Source organism: Ostrea edulis, chromosome 2 (assembly GCF_947568905.1).
Source record: "Ostrea edulis chromosome 2, xbOstEdul1.1, whole genome shotgun sequence".
NCBI lineage: Eukaryota > Metazoa > Mollusca > Bivalvia > Ostreida > Ostreidae > Ostrea > Ostrea edulis.
Genome location: NC_079165.1, coordinates 21,932,834 through 21,951,443, shown reverse-complemented (window position 1 = coordinate 21,951,443; position 18,610 = coordinate 21,932,834). Strand labels below are relative to the sequence as shown.

Sequence of the window (18,610 nt, the reverse complement as noted above, 5' to 3'; positions counted from 1 at the left end):
CGGGGAATATTCTCTACACAGCCCACACACTTAGGTTTCTAAGGCACTTTACCTACAACTCCGCTAGATAGCATACCGATTCGTGCGTCACTTCCCACAATGAATGGTACCACCCGATAGAGCATAAAATTCCCTGTCGATTGAGTGTTGCAAGTACGAAATTGCGCCAAAAATAAAGGACATACGAGGATTCAAAGAACCCCACTCAATTCCTCCTAGTTACCATTGTTCGCACATCTAGGAGACGACTGTGACGTCACAATAGAAAAATTGCATTGTTATCACTTATTTTCAATTAAACGCCTAAAACTCATTAGAAAAGCAATTTTCACGCGGTTTTCGGCTATGGCATCAGCTAGGAGGCTTGTGCGCTCCGAACGAATCCATTTTGATCTCTCTGTGACTGTAAATGGCGTTAAAATTAGGGCCCCGATTTTAGCGCATTTCCGGAGTGGTATTTTGGGGGTGTCCTCATCTATCTCAATAATCTCGGCATTCGCCTTCTACATTCATTGATATTTCATGCCAGGCACCTACGCCCATGCATACCGCACACGTCACATGCCCGTTTTTACAGGCCACTGCTTTCGCCTGGGCGCGGGGAATATTCTCTACACAGCCCACACACTTAGGTTACTAAGGCACTTTACCTACAACTCCGCTAGATAGCATACCGATTCGTGCGTCACTTCCCACAATGAATGGTACCACCCGATAGAGCATAAAATTCCCTGTCGATTGAGTGTTGCAAGTATGAAATTGCGCCAAAAATAAAGGACATACGAGGATTCAAAGAACCCCACTCAATTCCTCCTAGTTACCATTGTTCGCACATCTAGGAGACGACTGTGACGTCACAATAGAAAAATTGCATTGTTATCACTTATTTTCAATTAAACGCCTAAAACTCATTAGAAAAGCAATTTTCACGCGGTTTTCGGCTATGGCATCAGCTAGGAGGCTTGTGCGCTCCGAACGAATCCATTTTGATCTCTCTGTGACTGTAAATGGCGTTAAAATTAGATCCCCGATTTTAGCGCATTTCCGGAGTGGTATTTTGGGGGTGTCCTCATCTATCTCAATAATCTCGGCATTCGCCTTCTACATTCATTGATATTTCATGCCAGGCACCTACGCCCATGCATACCGCACACGTCACATGCCCGTTTTTACAGGTCACTGCTTTCGCCTGGGCGCGGGGAATATTCTCTACACAGCCCACACACTTAGGTTACTAAGGCACTGTACCTACAACTCCGCTAGATAGCATACCGATTCGTGCGTCATTTCCCACAATGAATGGTACCACCCGATAGAGCATAAAATTCCCTGTCGATTGAGTGTTTCAAGTACGAAATTGCGCCAAAAATAAAGGAAATAGGAGGATTCAAAGAACCCCACTCAATTCCTCCTAGTTACCATTGTTCGCACATCTAGGAGACGACTGTGACGTCACAATAGAAAAATTGCATTGTTATCACTTATTTTCAATTAAACGCCTAAAACTCATTAGAAAAGCGATTTTCACGCGGTTTTCGGCTATGGCATCAGCTAGGAGGCTTGTGCGCTCCGAACGAATCCATTTTGATCTCTCTGTGACTGTAAATGGCGTTAAAATTAGATCCCCGATTTTAGCGCATTTCCGGAGTGGTATTTTGGGGGTGTCCTCATCTATCTCAATAATCTCGGCATTCGCCTTCTACATTCATTGATATTTCATGCCAGGCACCTACGCCCATGCATACCGCACACGTCACATGCCCGTTTTTACAGGTCACTGCTTTCGCCTGGGCGCGGGGAATATTCTCTACACAGCCCACACACTTATGTTACTAAGGCACTGTACCTACAACTCCGCTAGATAGCATACCGATTTGTGCGTCATTTCCCACAATGAATGGTACCACCCGATAGAGCATAAAATTCCCTGTCGATTGAGTGTTTCAAGTACGAAATTGCGCCAAAAATAAAGGAAATACGAGGATTCAAAGAACCCCACTCAATTCCTCCTAGTTACCATTGTTCGCACATCTAGGAGACGACTGTGACGTCACAATAGAAAAATTGCATTGTTATCACTTATTTTCAATTAAACGCCTAAAACTCATTAGAAAAGCGATTTTCACGCGGTTTTCGGCTATGGCATCAGCTAGGAGGCTTGTGCGCTCCGAACGAATCCATTTTGATCTCTCTGTGACTGTAAATGGCGTTAAAATTAGATCCCCGATTTTAGCGCATTTCCGGATTGGTATTTTGGGGGTGTCCTCATCTATCTCAATAATCTCGGCATTCGCCTCCTACATTCATTGATATTTCATGCCAGGCACCTACGCCCATGCATACCGCACACGTCACATGCCCGTTTTTACAGGCCACTGCTTTCGCCTGGGCGCGGGGAATATTCTCTACACAGCCCACACACTTAGGTTACTAAGGCACTGTACCTACAACTCCGCTAGATAGCATACCGATTCGTGCGTCACTTCCCACAATGAATGGTACCACCCGATAGAGCATAAAATTCCCTGTCGATTGAGTGTTTCAAGTACGAAATTGCGCCAAAAATAAAGGAAATACGAGGATTCAAAGAACCCCACTCAATTCCTCCTAGTTACCATTGTTCGCACATCTAGGAGACGACTGTGACGTCACAATAGAAAAATTGCATTGTTATCACTTATTTTCAATTAAACGCCTAAAACTCATTAGAAAAGCGATTTTCACGCGGTTTTCGGCTATGGCATCAGCTAGGAGGCTTGTGCGCTCCGAACGAATCCATTTTGATCTCTCTGTGACTGTAAATGGCGTTAAAATTAGATCCCCGATTTTAGCGCATTTCCGGAGTGGTATTTTGGGGGTGTCCTCATCTATCTCAATAATCTCGGCATTCGCCTCCTACATTCATTGATATTTCATGCCAGGCACCTACGCCCATGCATACCGCACACGTCACATGCCCGTTTTTACAGGCCACTGCTTTCGCCTGGGCGCGGGGAATATTCTCTACACAGCCCACACACTTAGGTTACTAAGGCACTGTACCTACAACTCCGCTAGATAGCATACCGATTCGTGCGTCACTTCCCACAATGAATGGTACCACCCGATAGAGCATAAAATTCCCTGTCGATTGAGTGTTTCAAGTACGAAATTGCGCCAAAAATAAAGGAAATACGAGGATTCAAAGAACCCCACTCAATTCCTCCTAGTTACCATTGTTCGCACATCTAGGAGACGACTGTGACGTCACAATAGAAAAATTGCATTGTTGTCACTTATTTTCAATTAAACGCCTAAAACTCATTAGAGAAGCGATTTTCACGCGGTTTTCGGCTATGGCATCAGGTAGAAGGCTTGTGCGCACCGGGCGAATCCATTTTGATCTCTCTGTGAATGTAAATGGCGTTAGAATTAGGGCCCCAATTTTAGCGCATTTCCGGTGTGGTATTTTGGGGGTGTCCTCATCTATCTCAATAATCTCGGCATTCGCCTCCTACATTCATTGATATTTCATGCCAGGCACCTACGCCCATGCATACCGCACACGTCACATGCCCGTTTTTACAGGCCACTGCTTTCGCCTGGGCGCGGGGAATATTCTCTACACAGCCCACACACTTAGGTTACTAAGGCACTTTACCTACAACTCCGCTAGATAGCATACCGATTCGTGCGTCACTTCCTACAATGAATGGTACCACCCGATAGAGCATAAAATTCCCTGTCGATTGAGTGTTTCAAGTACGAAATTGCGCCAAAAATAAAGGAAATACGAGGATTCAAAGAACCCCACTCAATTCCTCCTAGTTACCATTGTTCGCACATCTAGGAGACGACTGTGACGTCACAATAGAAAAATTGCATTGTTGTCACTTATTTTCAATTAAACGCCTAAAACTCATTAGAAAAGCGATTTTTACGCGGTTTTCGGCTATGGCATCAGCTAGAAGGCTTGTGCGCTCCGAACGAATCCATTTTGATCTCTCTGTGACTGTAAATGGCGTTAAAATTAGATCCCCGATTTTAGCGCATTTCCGGAGTGGTATTTTGGGGGTGTCCTCATCTATCTCAATAATCTCGGCATTCGCCTCCTACATTCATTGATATTTCATGCCAGGCACCTACGCCCATGCATACCGCACACGTCACATGCCCGTTTTTACAGGCCACTGCTTTCGCCTGGGCGCGGGGAATATTCTCTACACAGCCCACACACTTAGGTTACTAAGGCACTTTAGCTACAACTCCACTAGATAGCATACCGATTCGTGCGTCGCTCCCCAAAATGAATGGTACCACCCGATGGAGCATAAAATTCCCTGTCGATCGATTGTTTCAAGTACGAAATTGCGCCAAAAATAAAGGAAATACGAGGATTCAAAGAACCCCACTCAATTCCTCCTAGTTACCATTGTTCGCACATCTAGGAGACGACTGTGACGTCACAATAGAAAAATTGCATTGTTGTCACTAATATTCAATTAAACGCCTAAAACTCATTAGAGAAGCGATTTTCACGCGGTTTTCGGCTATGGCATCAGGTAGGAGGCTTGTGCGCACCGGGCGAATCCATTTTGATCTCTCTGTGACTGTAAATGGTGTTAAAATTAGGGCCCCGATTTTAGCGCATTTCTTGTAACATGTGTACTAATTGATAACAATTTTATTAATACCGCAACATACTTATTTTATCGTTTTTTATTTGTTACTAAGATGAATTATTTGAAAAATTAACAATCATATATAAGGTTGAACCTATAATTCAAGAAGAGTGGAATTACCTTCAATGTCGCACACAACCGTAATATTTTTAAATAAGCAAGGTCCAAGGAGAAATTAAATTTAATGGGCGAACCAAGTTTTTGAACAATCTCATTACACTACATTACTCCCCATTAGTCTTCAAGTCCCCAACAATTTCATCTGTCAGTCAATGATAGCAAATGTTTATGGAACTCAAGTAACCAAACGATAATCATGGGCGGATCTAGGAATTGCGGTTACAGGGGACACAACTTTATGAGGTAGGGGGTCTGGGGGCCGCCTTAATCGAGGCCCCCAGTGGGTGTCTAGGACGAATTCCTGGTGGGGACCAGGCGGGGAAGCCCCGGGAATTCGCAGTGTATAAGTGACCTTTTATTAGGGGATGTGGCAGACTGACCTGGGAGTCTGCTAGACTGACCTTATCATAATACATACAATAGGTGACAGAAATATCGTATGGATAATTGTATGGTGTATGTGACCTTTCACGAGGGGATCTGACAGACTGACCTTGGAATCTGCTAGACTGACCTTTTAATAATACATACTATAGGTGACAGAGACAGTATGGTGTATAAGTGACCTTTCATTAGGGGATCTGATAGAGTGACCTTGAAATCTGCCAGACTCCCCTTATAATAATACATACTATAGGTGACAGAACTATTGTATGGAAACTGTAATGTGTATAGCATAATGATGTACATGTATAAGTGATATTTCATTAGGGGATCTGGCAGACTGACCTTGGAATCTGCTAGACTGACCTTACAATACTACATGTACATACAATAAATCACAGAGACAATATATGGAAATAGTAATTTCCTGAGTGCATATTGTAAAGGAGTAGGCTTATATGTTACCTTACAGTATCTGGCAGAATGAAATTGTAAGCTCAAATAAAAGAAAATATTTTGCACCCGATATGGCATGGTTTAAATAATAATTAAAAAAAATCTATTTTTTTTAAATATAAACTGATGACCCTTTCTCTCCACATATACATGCAATAGATAGTCTTCTCCACTTTATGCCTATTTAGTTTTATTGTGCAGTAAACGAATACCTAGCTGAATCAAGTTTTTTATTGACCTATTTGCATGTACATACTGTTATCTCATACTTTTACAGGAATTCATACGCAAGTTACAGTGGGATCCCCCCCCCCCCTTTCTTTTTTATCTTTGAAACTTGATGACATGCATGTTCTAAAACTTAAACGTCCTAAAAATCTAGATAGATATATGCTTAATTTTTACAGACACCTAGCTTACACAGTACATGTAATAATTTAGGTCAAACTTCAGTTCAGATAGTCTTTCGGAAGAAATAATAGATAGGATTGATTACGTTTATATGCATGTTCTGAGTTAAAATAAACATGAATGATAGAGAAAAAGTTTATACATGCTGTATTCTAGATATTGACCTAGTTCATAACGGGCGTTATTTAAACGTTTTACGCCAACGATCTCGACATTAGGTGATTTCAAGCTTCCCATTGACCAGGTTCATCGTGGTTACTAGCAAAAATGACGGAAGAGATCCCTGTTATCCCTAAAGTATCAAATTTAGTTGTCCACAGCGGAAATATTGTGAACTGGAACAGACTGAAGCGACACCCAAATCACGGAGCCACTGCAGAGGTATAAGTAATTAGTCGTGTCTGTTTACATTTCCTTAGGTTGGCGAGACGAAGCGGACCTAGATTATATACATCCTCGTGACTGGACTGCTGAGCTAGGCCCTACTCAAAAATCATGAAATTGAATTATCATGAGTATTACGGAGAAATTAATGAATTCGAAGAAGTTTAACTGGACAATTTCGGGATAAATATTGTAATGTCATTCGCTCAATATGTAAGAATCCCAGCATGTCGCGTCATTGAGTATATGTACATACTATATATTTACATTAACTTCCAGTGCCCGTGTGTAAATCATGTAAATAGTTGAATTTGTAAATAATACATTTGGAAGAATCAATGCTTTTAAAGTGTTGATGGTGATATTTTCAGATTGCCGAATGTATTGATGCCTCATTGAAAGGATTTTTGGAAACTGCTGACAAAACTGCACTTCAGGTGAGATTATATACATGTAGATTCATAGAAATAAGATTTTTGATTCACATCTGCCACGTGACATCAATATACAATTCCCAGTGTGGTGGCCAGAAAGTTGCTTTCTAGACGTTCTGTCCCATTATCAATCCGTCCCTTAGTCGATTCGTCCCATTACCGATCCGTCCCTAGACTATCCGTCCCCTAGTTAATACGTCCCCTAGTCGATCCGGCCCAGAAAAAATAATTACTTTTTTCCAAGCTATTTACAGTACTGAATTGGTTTAATTCATTTGCGTATTTTATCTTCATGGTGTGTGTGCCGCTGATATCTTCTGTCATCAGGTAGGATGACAATAATATGCTGTTTTGATATTTGACAGCTTTTTCAAAGATCATTATACACATCACAATATTCGATAAAATGGGCTTCATTTTCAATACAAAGAATAGTTAGGTTACTGTAAGCTCGTAATTAATGATCAAAGGTTGCACAACAATGCAGTTATAAAACTGTTTTCACTCAGGTGTTTTCACAATGATCAGTGGACAGGGGACACACATTTACATTGATTGCTATACATATTTAAATAACGATGTTTCTACAATAATTAATGAGCACACATTTTCATAACCATCGCACTTGAAACAAAAATTATAAATCCTGAATAAACAATTTTATTTACACGTCTAACTTCGGCAGTTATCTAATAGCAGGGGCCCTACTGTGCAGTCTGCGCTATAAATCTACTAAACACCATCGCCAGTTATCTAATTTTGATAACTAACTGCAATATATATGCAAAAATGTCCCTTTGTCTTAAGTAATTATTCATTTATTATATCTTTGATAAAAAAATTGGAGGGGCCGGATCGACTAAGCAAAATGGGCCGAATCGACCATGGGACGGACTGTCTAGGGACGGATCGACTAGGGACGGACCGACTGTGGGACGGAATGACCTGCTACCCAGAAAGTTCAGTTGGTAGAGCACCTGACTAGAGATTCAGAGGGCCCGGGTTTGAATCCTTGTCTGGTCCGTTGCGTTTTCTCCGTTACTGTTTAGCTGCAACAATGTAGCCCTATCCAATTTTTTTTTAATTTTTAATTTTTCGGGATAGGGCTACAATTCCATAGGATCTCCGTAATGGTGCAAAATAATTTTATGAATAACCGATAATAATCTCTGTGTATTAGTCCCAAATGTTGTTTACACCAAAAGGAGTACCAACTTTGTGCTCGGGCATGTCTAATAAAGGTGTTTTTCATTAGATACAATGTACAGCATGCAAAATTCTTCGTCTGCTCCGCCATGCTTGTTATCGCGAGATCTCGTAGGTGGATCTAATGAAAAACCTAAACATTGACAATCAGCGCGAAAATGTAGTTACTCGAACCACTTCGACAAAGAAAGGAAAATCATATTGTTGCAGAAAGAATTTACACTCTGCTGTTCGGTTTTTAACTTCATATTAAATTCAAACCTTTTCAATACCGACGAAATAGCTTTCGCCTCCATACTTGTCAATTGATGTAAATACTACCTTATATGGCATATGCAAATGACTTGACAATTGGAAGTTTATACTTCAGTACATCAAACATGGTGCACAAATATGAATCGAGAAATTGGAATTTATCGAAATTGTTGAAAACGGTAGAATAGAGCCTCACAAATCTTAAGTTGCAGGTTGGAAATTTATACATTGACTAAGAAACATAGAATATCATTTTATTTACGTAAAGAAAGTCAGGAAATGTTTAGAATGAGTGCAAATGTTGCGGGAGTGAATCACTCCCGCATTTGCACCATTACGGAGATCCTAAGGAGTTGTAGCCCTCTCCTTAAAAAAAAAAATCAGAGAGGGCTACATTAGGCCAAGATAAATAAATAGTCTGTTTCCTATTCCAACCTGGAAAACAATAGGGTAGGTAGGTAGGAAAAACATTTTATTTTATTTCAACATTTTATCGTTTAAAATTCAACTTTGAGAAGTAGTTTTTGAAGATCCCGAGATGTTTCACTGCCACTAACAACCCTATGTATTATGAAGGGTCAACATCCGGTTCACATATAAACTCTAAATAATATTATATTTCAAATCCGGCTAAATCATCAACAGAACTACTGCCCTGAACCTCTAACGGCTCTGTGTTTTTTGGAATGTTGTTTACTGGCCAGCATAATATTGTAGTTTTGCAGTGTTTTGGCCATTCAGATGGACAGTCCTTCATGATGCATCTCAAAAATTCTAAACAATGATTCATTGTTTTTTACCGTAGTCATAAAGTTTTCTCCCTCTTGATGTTTACATTTTCCTATTGTAATTGCCTGTCACAGGGCTCACACTGGACCACAATTTTGAGTCGCAACCTGGCGTGCGTGCATCGACTCCTATACGTTTACTGTTAGATCTATAGTTCATGTGTATTATTCAAGAGGCATATACAACATATCATATATATATGTCTCTTCTTATTCTTACACAATATATACAACATAGCTTTGATTAACTTTTATCATAAATCACTATTATTATAATATAGTGAAAATTGTATTTCAGCAGATTGCCTTTCAGTCAGTCTAGATGGCATTTCAGCACAATCATGGTTTTATTTTCAAATACTGTTTTTGGCTAAGTTGACTTAATTCTATTTCACACCAGAAAAATTTAGGAGTATTTCATAGCCTATAACTGGCTATATTAAATAAAGACAAGAAATGAGTTTCTTTATGTTTATTAATTATGTTATTAGTGTAAATGACATATAATACTCAGAAAAAGTGACTGATGACAAAGTTACTGAAGATTAATTTCTGTAAACATGACACATCATCATAGTTTAACACATCACATTACTCAAAGAATTCTCTTAAGAATCCTGTTTTCATCTTGAAATCCAGAATGACAAGGTGGTCCTTTAGTGAATCTCATGTGGAGAAGGGGCTTCAGGAAGTCTGAAATAAATTTTAAATGGATTAAGATGATGTGAAGTCAAAAGATGATAGCATAGCAATTTCAGAAGAACCTACAATTTTGTGTTTCCTTATGACCATTTTCCAAAGACCTCAAGAATGATGCAATTTCCCAACATTCCTCCATTTATTAGTAACTGACCTAGTCCAAAATAGGTAGCTCCCCAGTAATGACATGACTCGGGGTATCTCCCCAGTATACAGTGTATTACGATATGTAGGCAACTCGCACGTGCACAGTTAATTTTATTCACACCTACCTGCACATAGAGGATCAACCCTTTGTCTTGTGTAAACTGCTAAATAAACAAGACGCCCCTAAGTCTTATTGTTTCCATGCGACAGGGTATCCACATTCATTCTGCACAGGTAAAACAGCCCCGAGGCTGTTTGGATGCAAACAGCTGACATTCAAGATGGCGCCGAAATATCTAAAATACGAAATGTCCGTGTCGCATTTCCCTCCTGAAAAATCGCAAAATGCGATGGGCAGCGCGAGCCCTGTTGCCAGCAATGTGCTTGGCAAGCACGCTGCCATTTGCGTATAGGATATATATGTATTTTCTCAAACAAGCAAGTCATCAAAATTAGGATTTCTAATAGTGAAACCGGAATTGTTTACTTCCGGAATATATATCGGCGGATAAATTTTTAAGGGTCGACTCAAATATTTTAGGGTCGGTCGGGGAACCGGAAACACACAATTTATTTATCTTGGCCTTATTGCAGCTACGTTACTGTTATGTGGTGGTCAGACGGGTTCGATCGCCGGTGACCAGATAGCTTAATTGGTAGAACACCTGACTAGAGATTCAGGGGACCCAGGTTCAAATCCCGGTCAGGTCTGTTGCATTTTCTCCCCCCCTGTTACATTTGATGCCATAGACCAGCCTCTGAAACTGACAAGGTGAAAATGCCTGCCAGGGGATAAAGATCCTGGGTTGATGTCTTAATTCAAGATTGTGAAGACATTTAAGAAGGAAGGAATGTGGCAGTCAGATGGGTTCAATTACTAGTGGCAAGATGGCTCAATTGGTAAAGCACCTGACTGTATAGATTGAATTCCAGCCTGGTAATTTGCATTTTCACCCTGTTTTGCCAGGTTTATGTAGATTTTAATGTGATACTGTACCCAAGAAGACCATAATGATTCATTAACATCAGAGATTTGGATTAATTAATTTGCCAATTTTTGCTTAATAGTGTAACAGTGATGCCGTCATTGTGTACATTGGTCTGGTAGTTCAGTTAAATAACTTGCACTCACATTGTTCATATGGGTTTGAATCCTAGTCCTTTCAACACTTCCCTTCTTATTACAATTTTGTTCCTTAAACATGCTAGAAAACAAATAAGAAATTTTATGTAGAATGGGGCAAAAATGCCATAGGGATGGGCCCATTGGCCTTGTAAATCTGTTTGGCAAGCACCTGCATGGTTTGTAGGAGGTGCATTTCAATGCCAGTCCAGCTAGTGCTTTACCCATCCTGTTACAATATATTCTAATCAAAGGGAATTTTAATACCTTAGAATAAAGAACTCTAAGCGCATCGTTTCATTTGCTTTTTCATTATGACTTTCTTGTCATGGTGCTGGTCATGCTTAATGACATAAAAAGTGAAAGACCTCCAAAGTTTCTGAAAACTTTTACCAACAAGCAGGATGATAGATATTGTTAGGACGTTACATTGGCAGGACCTTCAGTTTCCTGCAGGAACCAAAAGAGAAAACTTGGTACAATGAAATGAATTGTTCAAAGACATGTTTTGACAATTTTAGTTTTTCTTGTCCACTGTTGTTGAAACAATTATTCTCTTCCTTCCACTTGACAAACCCATTTCAGTGGGCCCCAGGATTTCCTAAAAAAAAAAGGGGGTGGGGCACAAGTGAAAGTCAAGTAATAGCCAAAACACTCATCCATTTTGGGTGACAAATCTGGAATTTTACTCACATTATTTCTAAATTTGTGGGTGGGTGGGGGGGGGGGATGGGGACAGGCCCCCCACTAAATCTGCCACTTCACTTAATAATCCACAGAAACATTAAGCTAGATGAAGATATAGAACTCTTTCCAGAGTGTACATTATTTTGACTAAGGATGACTTTGTTTACCTGATCAAGCCTTGAAAGTATAGGCCTCACAGCTGGTGTGACCATTCAACAGGGGATGCCTACTCCTCCTAGGCACCTGATCCTACCACTGGTATGTCCAGGGGTCCGTGTTTGCCATCTCTTGATTTTGTATTCTTTATAGGATTTATGAGATTGATCACTGTTTGTTATCTTCACTTGTTCACAAAATATTGCGAAGGAATTAGAATTCCCCTAATATATTGAACAATAGGAATCCCTTTGATTCTAAGATTGTTGGTGATCCCTATGACTGAAGATGATAATACTCTTGACAGCCCCTTTGGTTTGGAAATTCAGAAGTTTTCAAGAACTCCAGATCTCTCAAGTAGCAATACTTTTAACATTACATCAGTAATTTTATGCTGGTAGTTGAACTGGTTGTTTTTTTTTGGGGGGGGGTTGTTTTGTTTTTTATATATATATACATTTCTCTTCATGTTCTGTCTTATGATGTTAGAGAAAAGAATAGTTACTACATAGGTTAAATGTAGGTTTGTCTTGGGTTCCACGAAGCGAACATGACTTACATATATATTAACTTTTTTGTGCAGAATGTGATTTATCGTTGACTGTTGGTACTGATTTTTTTAGCCCTATATGTAGGTAAATGCAATAAGTTCAAGTTTTTTTTATATATAGAACATCAAGAATCAAGTGCTCTTAAATTCCCTAAGCAACAACAGGATAGCCATGGTATCATGCCCCTTAATTTGAATATACACGAATGCTTTTCATAGAACTGAAGGTGTGTAGAGTGTGTGAGTAGTTCATTTCCGAAGTTTCTCAAAATGAATCATGGACTCAAAGATAGAGATAAACTAGGGTACTTATCCTGTGTCGACTCCTGTGTGACCTGCTGGAAATTAATATCTACATGCATTACATGCATGTGACTTCTCATCTTACGAAACATTTCAAATGCATCACCAATTATAGATTTAATGTTGAAGGTCCTCACCCACAGTTGTCTACGAATTATAAGTATGTAACATTCAATCTTTGATAGCTAGGTCAATGACTAAAAGTTATTACTACATGTTATTGTACACATACTTTAGGTGAGTCATTGATCTGACGACCTTTGTGTGCGTGGGGCAGGGAAGATTGTTGTTGATTACATGATTATAACACGCAGAAAAACAGGATAGTCATACATATTACGAGTTACAAACAGCCTATAGATAAAGCAATGCTTGTTAAATAAGAAAAACACCTTATGATAGCTGAATTAACTTCTCTTGCAGGAGATTTTACCCTTTATTTGAGAATTATTGTTATCTGGAGGGTACATAATTTGTTCAGTTAACTCCTCCCTCAATATCAAAGTGAGGACCATCTTGTTTGACAAAGTGTTTGTATGGGTAAAAGTTCACTATAAAAGTACAATATTTTCTTTAAATCTTAATGTTGTCTCTTTGAGTGCCTTGTGCTTTTATAGAAATTACATTTACTTTATTTAATTTGATTAAGTTTTCGCACAACACTTTCTTTTATATGTTATTCTTGGAAAAGTGTTTGGTTGAAACTATTCTATTTTTCCTGGGTTTTGAAGCTTTTGAAATGGGTTTTAAGGTAATCAATAAGAAGCGCTGAGAATGTGTAAAGACTCGTAACTCATAGTGACTCCAACCAACAATGGCAGCAATTCCAGTAATGTCAAGCATTTAAATTCAATGTCGTACTTTACTTGAAATATATGCCAAACACTTAAGCTACTTTTTCAATGGGGGGGGGGGGGGCATATGTCCAGCAGTTGCATCTTTTAAAAGATCAATTGAGTATTCATCCATGTGGTTGTTACCTTTAGTTTCTCCCAGCTGGACCTTTAACCAGAGATCAAAGAATTTTCCTGTAAACATGGGGTTATCTGATGCTAGAATATTTCTGTAAACATGGGGTTATCTAATGCTAGAATATTCCTGTAAACATGGTGCTATCTGATGTTTGAATATTCTTGTAAACATGGGGTTATCTAATGCTAGAATGTTCCTGTAAACATGGGGTTATCTGATGTTTGAATATTCCTGTAAACATGGGGTTATCTGATGCTTTGATATTCCTGTAAACATGAGGTTATCTGATGCTAGAATATTCCTGTAAACATGGGGTTATCTGATGCTAGAATATTCCTGTAAACATGGGGTTATCTAATGCTAGAATATTCCTGTAAACATGGGGTTATTTAATGCTTGAATATTCCTGTAAACATGGGGGTTATCTGATGCTAGAATATTCCTGTAAACATGGGGTTATCTGATGCTTGAATATTCCTGTAAACATGGGGTTATCTAATGCTAGAATATTCCTGTAAACATGGGGTTATTTAATGCTTGAATATTCCTGTAAACATGGGGGTTATCTGATGCTAGAATATTCCTGTAAACATGGGGTTATCTAATGCTAGAATATTCCTGTAAACATGGGGTTATATGATGCTTGAATGTTCCTGAAAACTTGGGGTTATCTGATGCTTGAATGTTCCTGAAAACTTGGGGTTATCTAATGCGAGATGAACATTAGAGTGCTCTTTGAAGTGAAAGTATTAAAATGGAAAGTTTTGTTCGTAAGTCTTTATGTTTATGAGATGTGTTAAAAGTTATGTTCTGCCAAAATTGGGTTTGCATGAAATGATAAATAGCTTTAAAAGGTTCACGGTTCTTACATTCAGTTAAAACATTACTCATGATAATAACTTGCTCTTTTTCCAACTTCTTTAACCATCTGGGGCATTTATAATAACAAATAGCAGTATCAGATTGGCATAATTGCACTCAGTGTCTCTGTTCTTGCAGTATGAAACCAACTTGGAGTGTAGGTGCACAAAATTTATTGAACCACTGCCGGCGGAGGAAAGAGGCGACTTAAAAGTGACAGGTAATGGATAAAAGCATATTCTTATTGGATGTCACAGCATCTGTTGCAAAAATAAAAATAAATGATTTCATTTGATAAATTTAGGGAATTTTTAGGAAATACTGCATCATTAGTTCCATTTGTATTTACATGTATATTCCAATGCCTTATTTCAGTCAAAGTATTCCTGTGTAAATCATTGCCTCCTGTTACAATCAAAGAGGGAATAGAAAAGGGTTAGTGAGGGTGTGTTTTTCCTTTGATATAAGAAATGTACAGTTTATGTTATTACATTTAGAAGTATACTAAGAGCACAATGAGTGAATTTACAAGTAATTTCTTCAGGGTAATGTTGATGACCAGCAGAACAATGCTGATGATGGAAGTGATTTCTTTTACAGTGTTAGCCGAGTTGAATATCACTTTCATTGAGACTGTGTTGCTGGCTCTCCCAGAGTTAGAGGAGGAGGAGAAGGACCTCAGCTTGTCAGTGATTCAGCCATATTGGAAGTTGCTGGAGGAGATGGTGGAAGAAGAAAAAGTTCTTTCTCTTGGAATAGCAGACTTGGATAAAGAGCAACTTGAAGAACTGTACAACTGGGCCAAGGTACACATCGTGTGTAACACAATTCATATTGTATAAGTGGAAGTTTTAGTGAGACACAAATTAAGGGATTTCCCCATAAAAATGGGTATATATACATGTATCTAGTGAGAAAGCTAATTTTAGCGACTTTTATAATTACAGGAAAGGTAACTATTACCTTAGATATGGAATAATTTGTTAGAGATGTTCAATTTTAGCGACCTTGTCACTCTCGCTAATAATGCCAAAAGTAAATCCTCACTAAAAATTCTACTTAATGCATGGTACATTTATTAAGGTCACTGGGTATACATACAGCTAAAGAAGAAAGGTTTAGACTACAGGGTTTGTCCATTAATTCTTTGATTTCCTGTTGACATTCACATGCCCTGGGCCACAATTAAAAGAATGTTTGTTTCCCCTCCCCCGGGTCTAGTTTTTGAAACTGACCAGGCAGGCAGGTGATATTTTTTTTTTTTAAATTCATATAATTTTATATGTATTGTCGGAAAAAAAGCAGATCTGTCAAACAGGGCACTGATTGTTTTCAATGCTTAACATCTGGAGAAGAGAACATTTATACTACTATGTTGAGGATTGGTTGAGCTTCAATGTTTTATGTATTAAAATCCTGGAATGGCTTGCTGGCGTTGAATCTGTATGCTAATATGAATGCTCTGGATGTGTAATTTCTGTTTTTTTACCCCAACATTTCTTTAAAAAACATTATTTAAAGAAATAAATGAAAATAAACAAAAAACATTTATTCTTGACTAGAAACAAGAATTGTCCCCATATTTCCACTTAAGTACCACACAGCATTGGTCAATGGCATGATCACTTGGTCACTAATGGCTTTGTCCGTCATTACAACTGGAAACTTGTCTTCAAATTCCACAAACATGTTCACTATCCCGTTGTACAGTTTTTGTTTAGCTGCAATAAAATTTACATTCTGACACACTGAGTATACATGTACTTCAAATTAAATGCAAATATTATCAATCGTGAGTTATCAATGAATACATGTGTCGCCTGCATGGCCTTATAAATGTTGAAAAAAATTAAAGTAAAAAAAATCAAAGTAAGTAAACAGCAGGAAGTTGAAGTGTGACAGATCTGAATTCGCATCCCACGAAATTGGACTTTACATACTGAATCTGTATACCAAATTTCAGCCACTAGTTTCTGAGAACAGAGTTACCAAAAAGTGTGGCTGACAATAACAACCCAACTGGAAATGATAAAAGGGTCAGATCCCTATATGTCGCAACACACTGGGTATACACTGAGGGGACACAATAAGTGAATGCTAAAATAGTCAAGGATGTAAACATATCGATCACTATCACACACTTGATACCCAGAATTTGACACGCCAGGGTATTTAAAAATTGAAGCCACAAATGAGGGGGTGGACAAGGGGGCGGGAACCCGGGAGTAAGGGGGCGGGAACAGGAAGTTAGGGGGAGGGAACTGGGAGCTAACGGGGGCGGGAACCGGGATTAGCGTAAGGCGGGAGTAAAATCAAAATTGGTGACAAGCCAAAAAAAAAAACGTCAAAGGGAGTAGATGGGTCGGGAACTAGGAGTCCATGGGTAGGGAACCGGGAGTCAATGGGGCGTTAACTGGGAGTCGAGGGGGTGGGAACCGGGAATTGGAGACACCCCTGTCCACCCCCTCACAAATGTATAGCTGCGACCCTTTAAAATGTGAAAAAATGACAAAGTCCAATGTTGAAAAAAATTTGGGCAGCACTTCCCCTAGGAATTTACCGTTTTTACACCCCCTACCATAAATTTCCCCAGACCAAAAGTTTGGGAACATTGAAGAAAGAAATGAAATGGTGTGGGACAGACTCATTTATAACTTTAAGACATGAGCCATACACCATCTCAAACCTACTTGATAGAAATATAATAATGCATATAAATTACCTGTAAATCTGGGAGAAGCCATACACCATCTCAAACCTACTTGATAGAAATATAATAATGCATATAAATTACCTGTAAATCTGGGAGAGGCTTCATCAATCTTTTGAGGGAGCTTTGTCAGTGTGCTGGACTTTCTCATCAAAACATCGAAAGCTGTAGGACATGTAGGAAGATTTTGACCTTTTGGTACATTGTTATTTGGTTCTAAGTCTCTTATCACGTCAAATTGTACATATTTCAATTTTTTATCAAAGTTGTGAACCACTTGTATCTGTTCTTCAAAATCTGGCTCAAAAGTTACACCGTTGGCAAGTTTGTCCGACACGGTGACAGTTACTTCATCCAACTTGTCTATGTTATGGTCGCCGTCCGCTGTCAAATCATTCAAAACCTCATTCCATGTACAGTGTTTGGAGAAACTGTAGAGTCTGTTGACTATTATGGGCACAACTTTAGATGTGTGTTTGTATTTTATCTTTACAGTAGACGACAACGCTATTCTGTCACCCATTTTTTCAAGTATCGATAAATCCCGGTAACTTCCGAAAAAAGCAGAAGTAACGTCTAGAACCGACACGGAGCGGACACGATTTTTTTACGGAAATAAAAAAAAAAAACATCGCAATTTTTTGGCAAAAAAACTTTTGACCCGGGCCCTTTTTTTTGACCCGGTCGGGCGAGGGGAAACAAACATATTTTTATTTTTGGCCTTGGGAGTATTACTGTACAAGTAAGCATGCAGGTGACATCTCATGCTTTGCCTGTGAGTCTCACACTTTATGAACCCATCTCACACTCTCTCATGCAAATAACGAATTCTTGAGCTTTCCAAACTTTTCAATGTAAAAGAAGGCTGTCACTGTTTGTCTTTGAAATCATCACGTCTCGGATGAACTGAAACAAACAGTAAGAGGCAATAAACACACGCCTGTAGTCCATATGTAATTATTTAAATTTCTGTAAAGTGTCACTTCCGAGATCATGTGAGTTTGTTGATTGAACAGTTTTTGTGTTTTACTTTATAGCTTGGGAGGGATGTTTTACGAAAAATAATTGAGAAATTAAATGAGACTTTCATAAAGGTGACGTTTGATTCCAAATATTGAATTAAAAACAAGGCACTGTGTATAGATAAAGTGTCTCCTACCCTACATTGTTCTCTCTCTCTCTCTCTCTCTCTCTCTATATATATATATATATATATATATATATATATATATGTGTGTATAATAAATACGAAAAATAATTGAGAAATTAAATGAGACCTACTTTCATAAAGGTGAAATTTGAT

At 38.7% G+C, this 18,610-nt stretch overlaps 2 protein-coding genes across 3 annotated transcripts in view; one reads left to right on the top strand and one right to left on the bottom strand.

Moving 5' to 3' along the window:
- Positions 1-18,610, top strand: part of LOC125679680 (glutamate--cysteine ligase regulatory subunit-like) — a 71,796-nt gene that overhangs the window by 42,455 nt on the left and 10,731 nt on the right. The window contains exons 2-6 of the mRNA XM_048919096.2: positions 6,277-6,413; positions 6,788-6,853; positions 14,736-14,817; positions 14,973-15,032; positions 15,198-15,403. Coding sequence (XP_048775053.2) covers positions 6,300-6,413; positions 6,788-6,853; positions 14,736-14,817; positions 14,973-15,032; positions 15,198-15,403 — 528 coding nt within the window. The 5' untranslated portion in view covers positions 6,277-6,299. The remainder of the gene's footprint in view (positions 1-6,276; positions 6,414-6,787; positions 6,854-14,735; positions 14,818-14,972; positions 15,033-15,197; positions 15,404-18,610) is intronic.
- Positions 16,132-18,219, bottom strand: LOC125679681 (uncharacterized). 2 transcript variants are annotated; one of them, XR_008800547.1, is made up of 2 exons: positions 17,392-18,219; positions 16,132-17,319 (listed from the first exon to the last, which is right to left on the bottom strand). XR_008800547.1 is itself a non-coding variant. In XM_056156409.1 (2 exons), exons 1-2 carry the CDS (start codon positions 17,828-17,830, stop codon positions 16,146-16,148), a joined length of 612 nt encoding a protein of 203 aa, XP_056012384.1. In that variant the 5' UTR covers positions 17,831-18,219; the 3' UTR covers positions 16,132-16,145. The 2 variants fall into 2 exon arrangements, 1 of the variants encoding a protein (XP_056012384.1); XM_056156409.1 differs by having other exon boundaries at positions 16,132-16,318.

Excerpts from the sequence above, each read along its gene's own strand:
- LOC125679681 (XM_056156409.1), bottom strand. The coding sequence starts at position 17,830 with ATGGGTGACAGAATAGCGTTGTCGTCTACTGTAAAGATAAAATACAAA. Across the intron at positions 16,319-17,391 it reads AGCCTCTCCCAGATTTACAG|CTAAACAAAAACTGTACAAC; the intron begins GTAATTTATATG and ends ATTTTATTGCAG.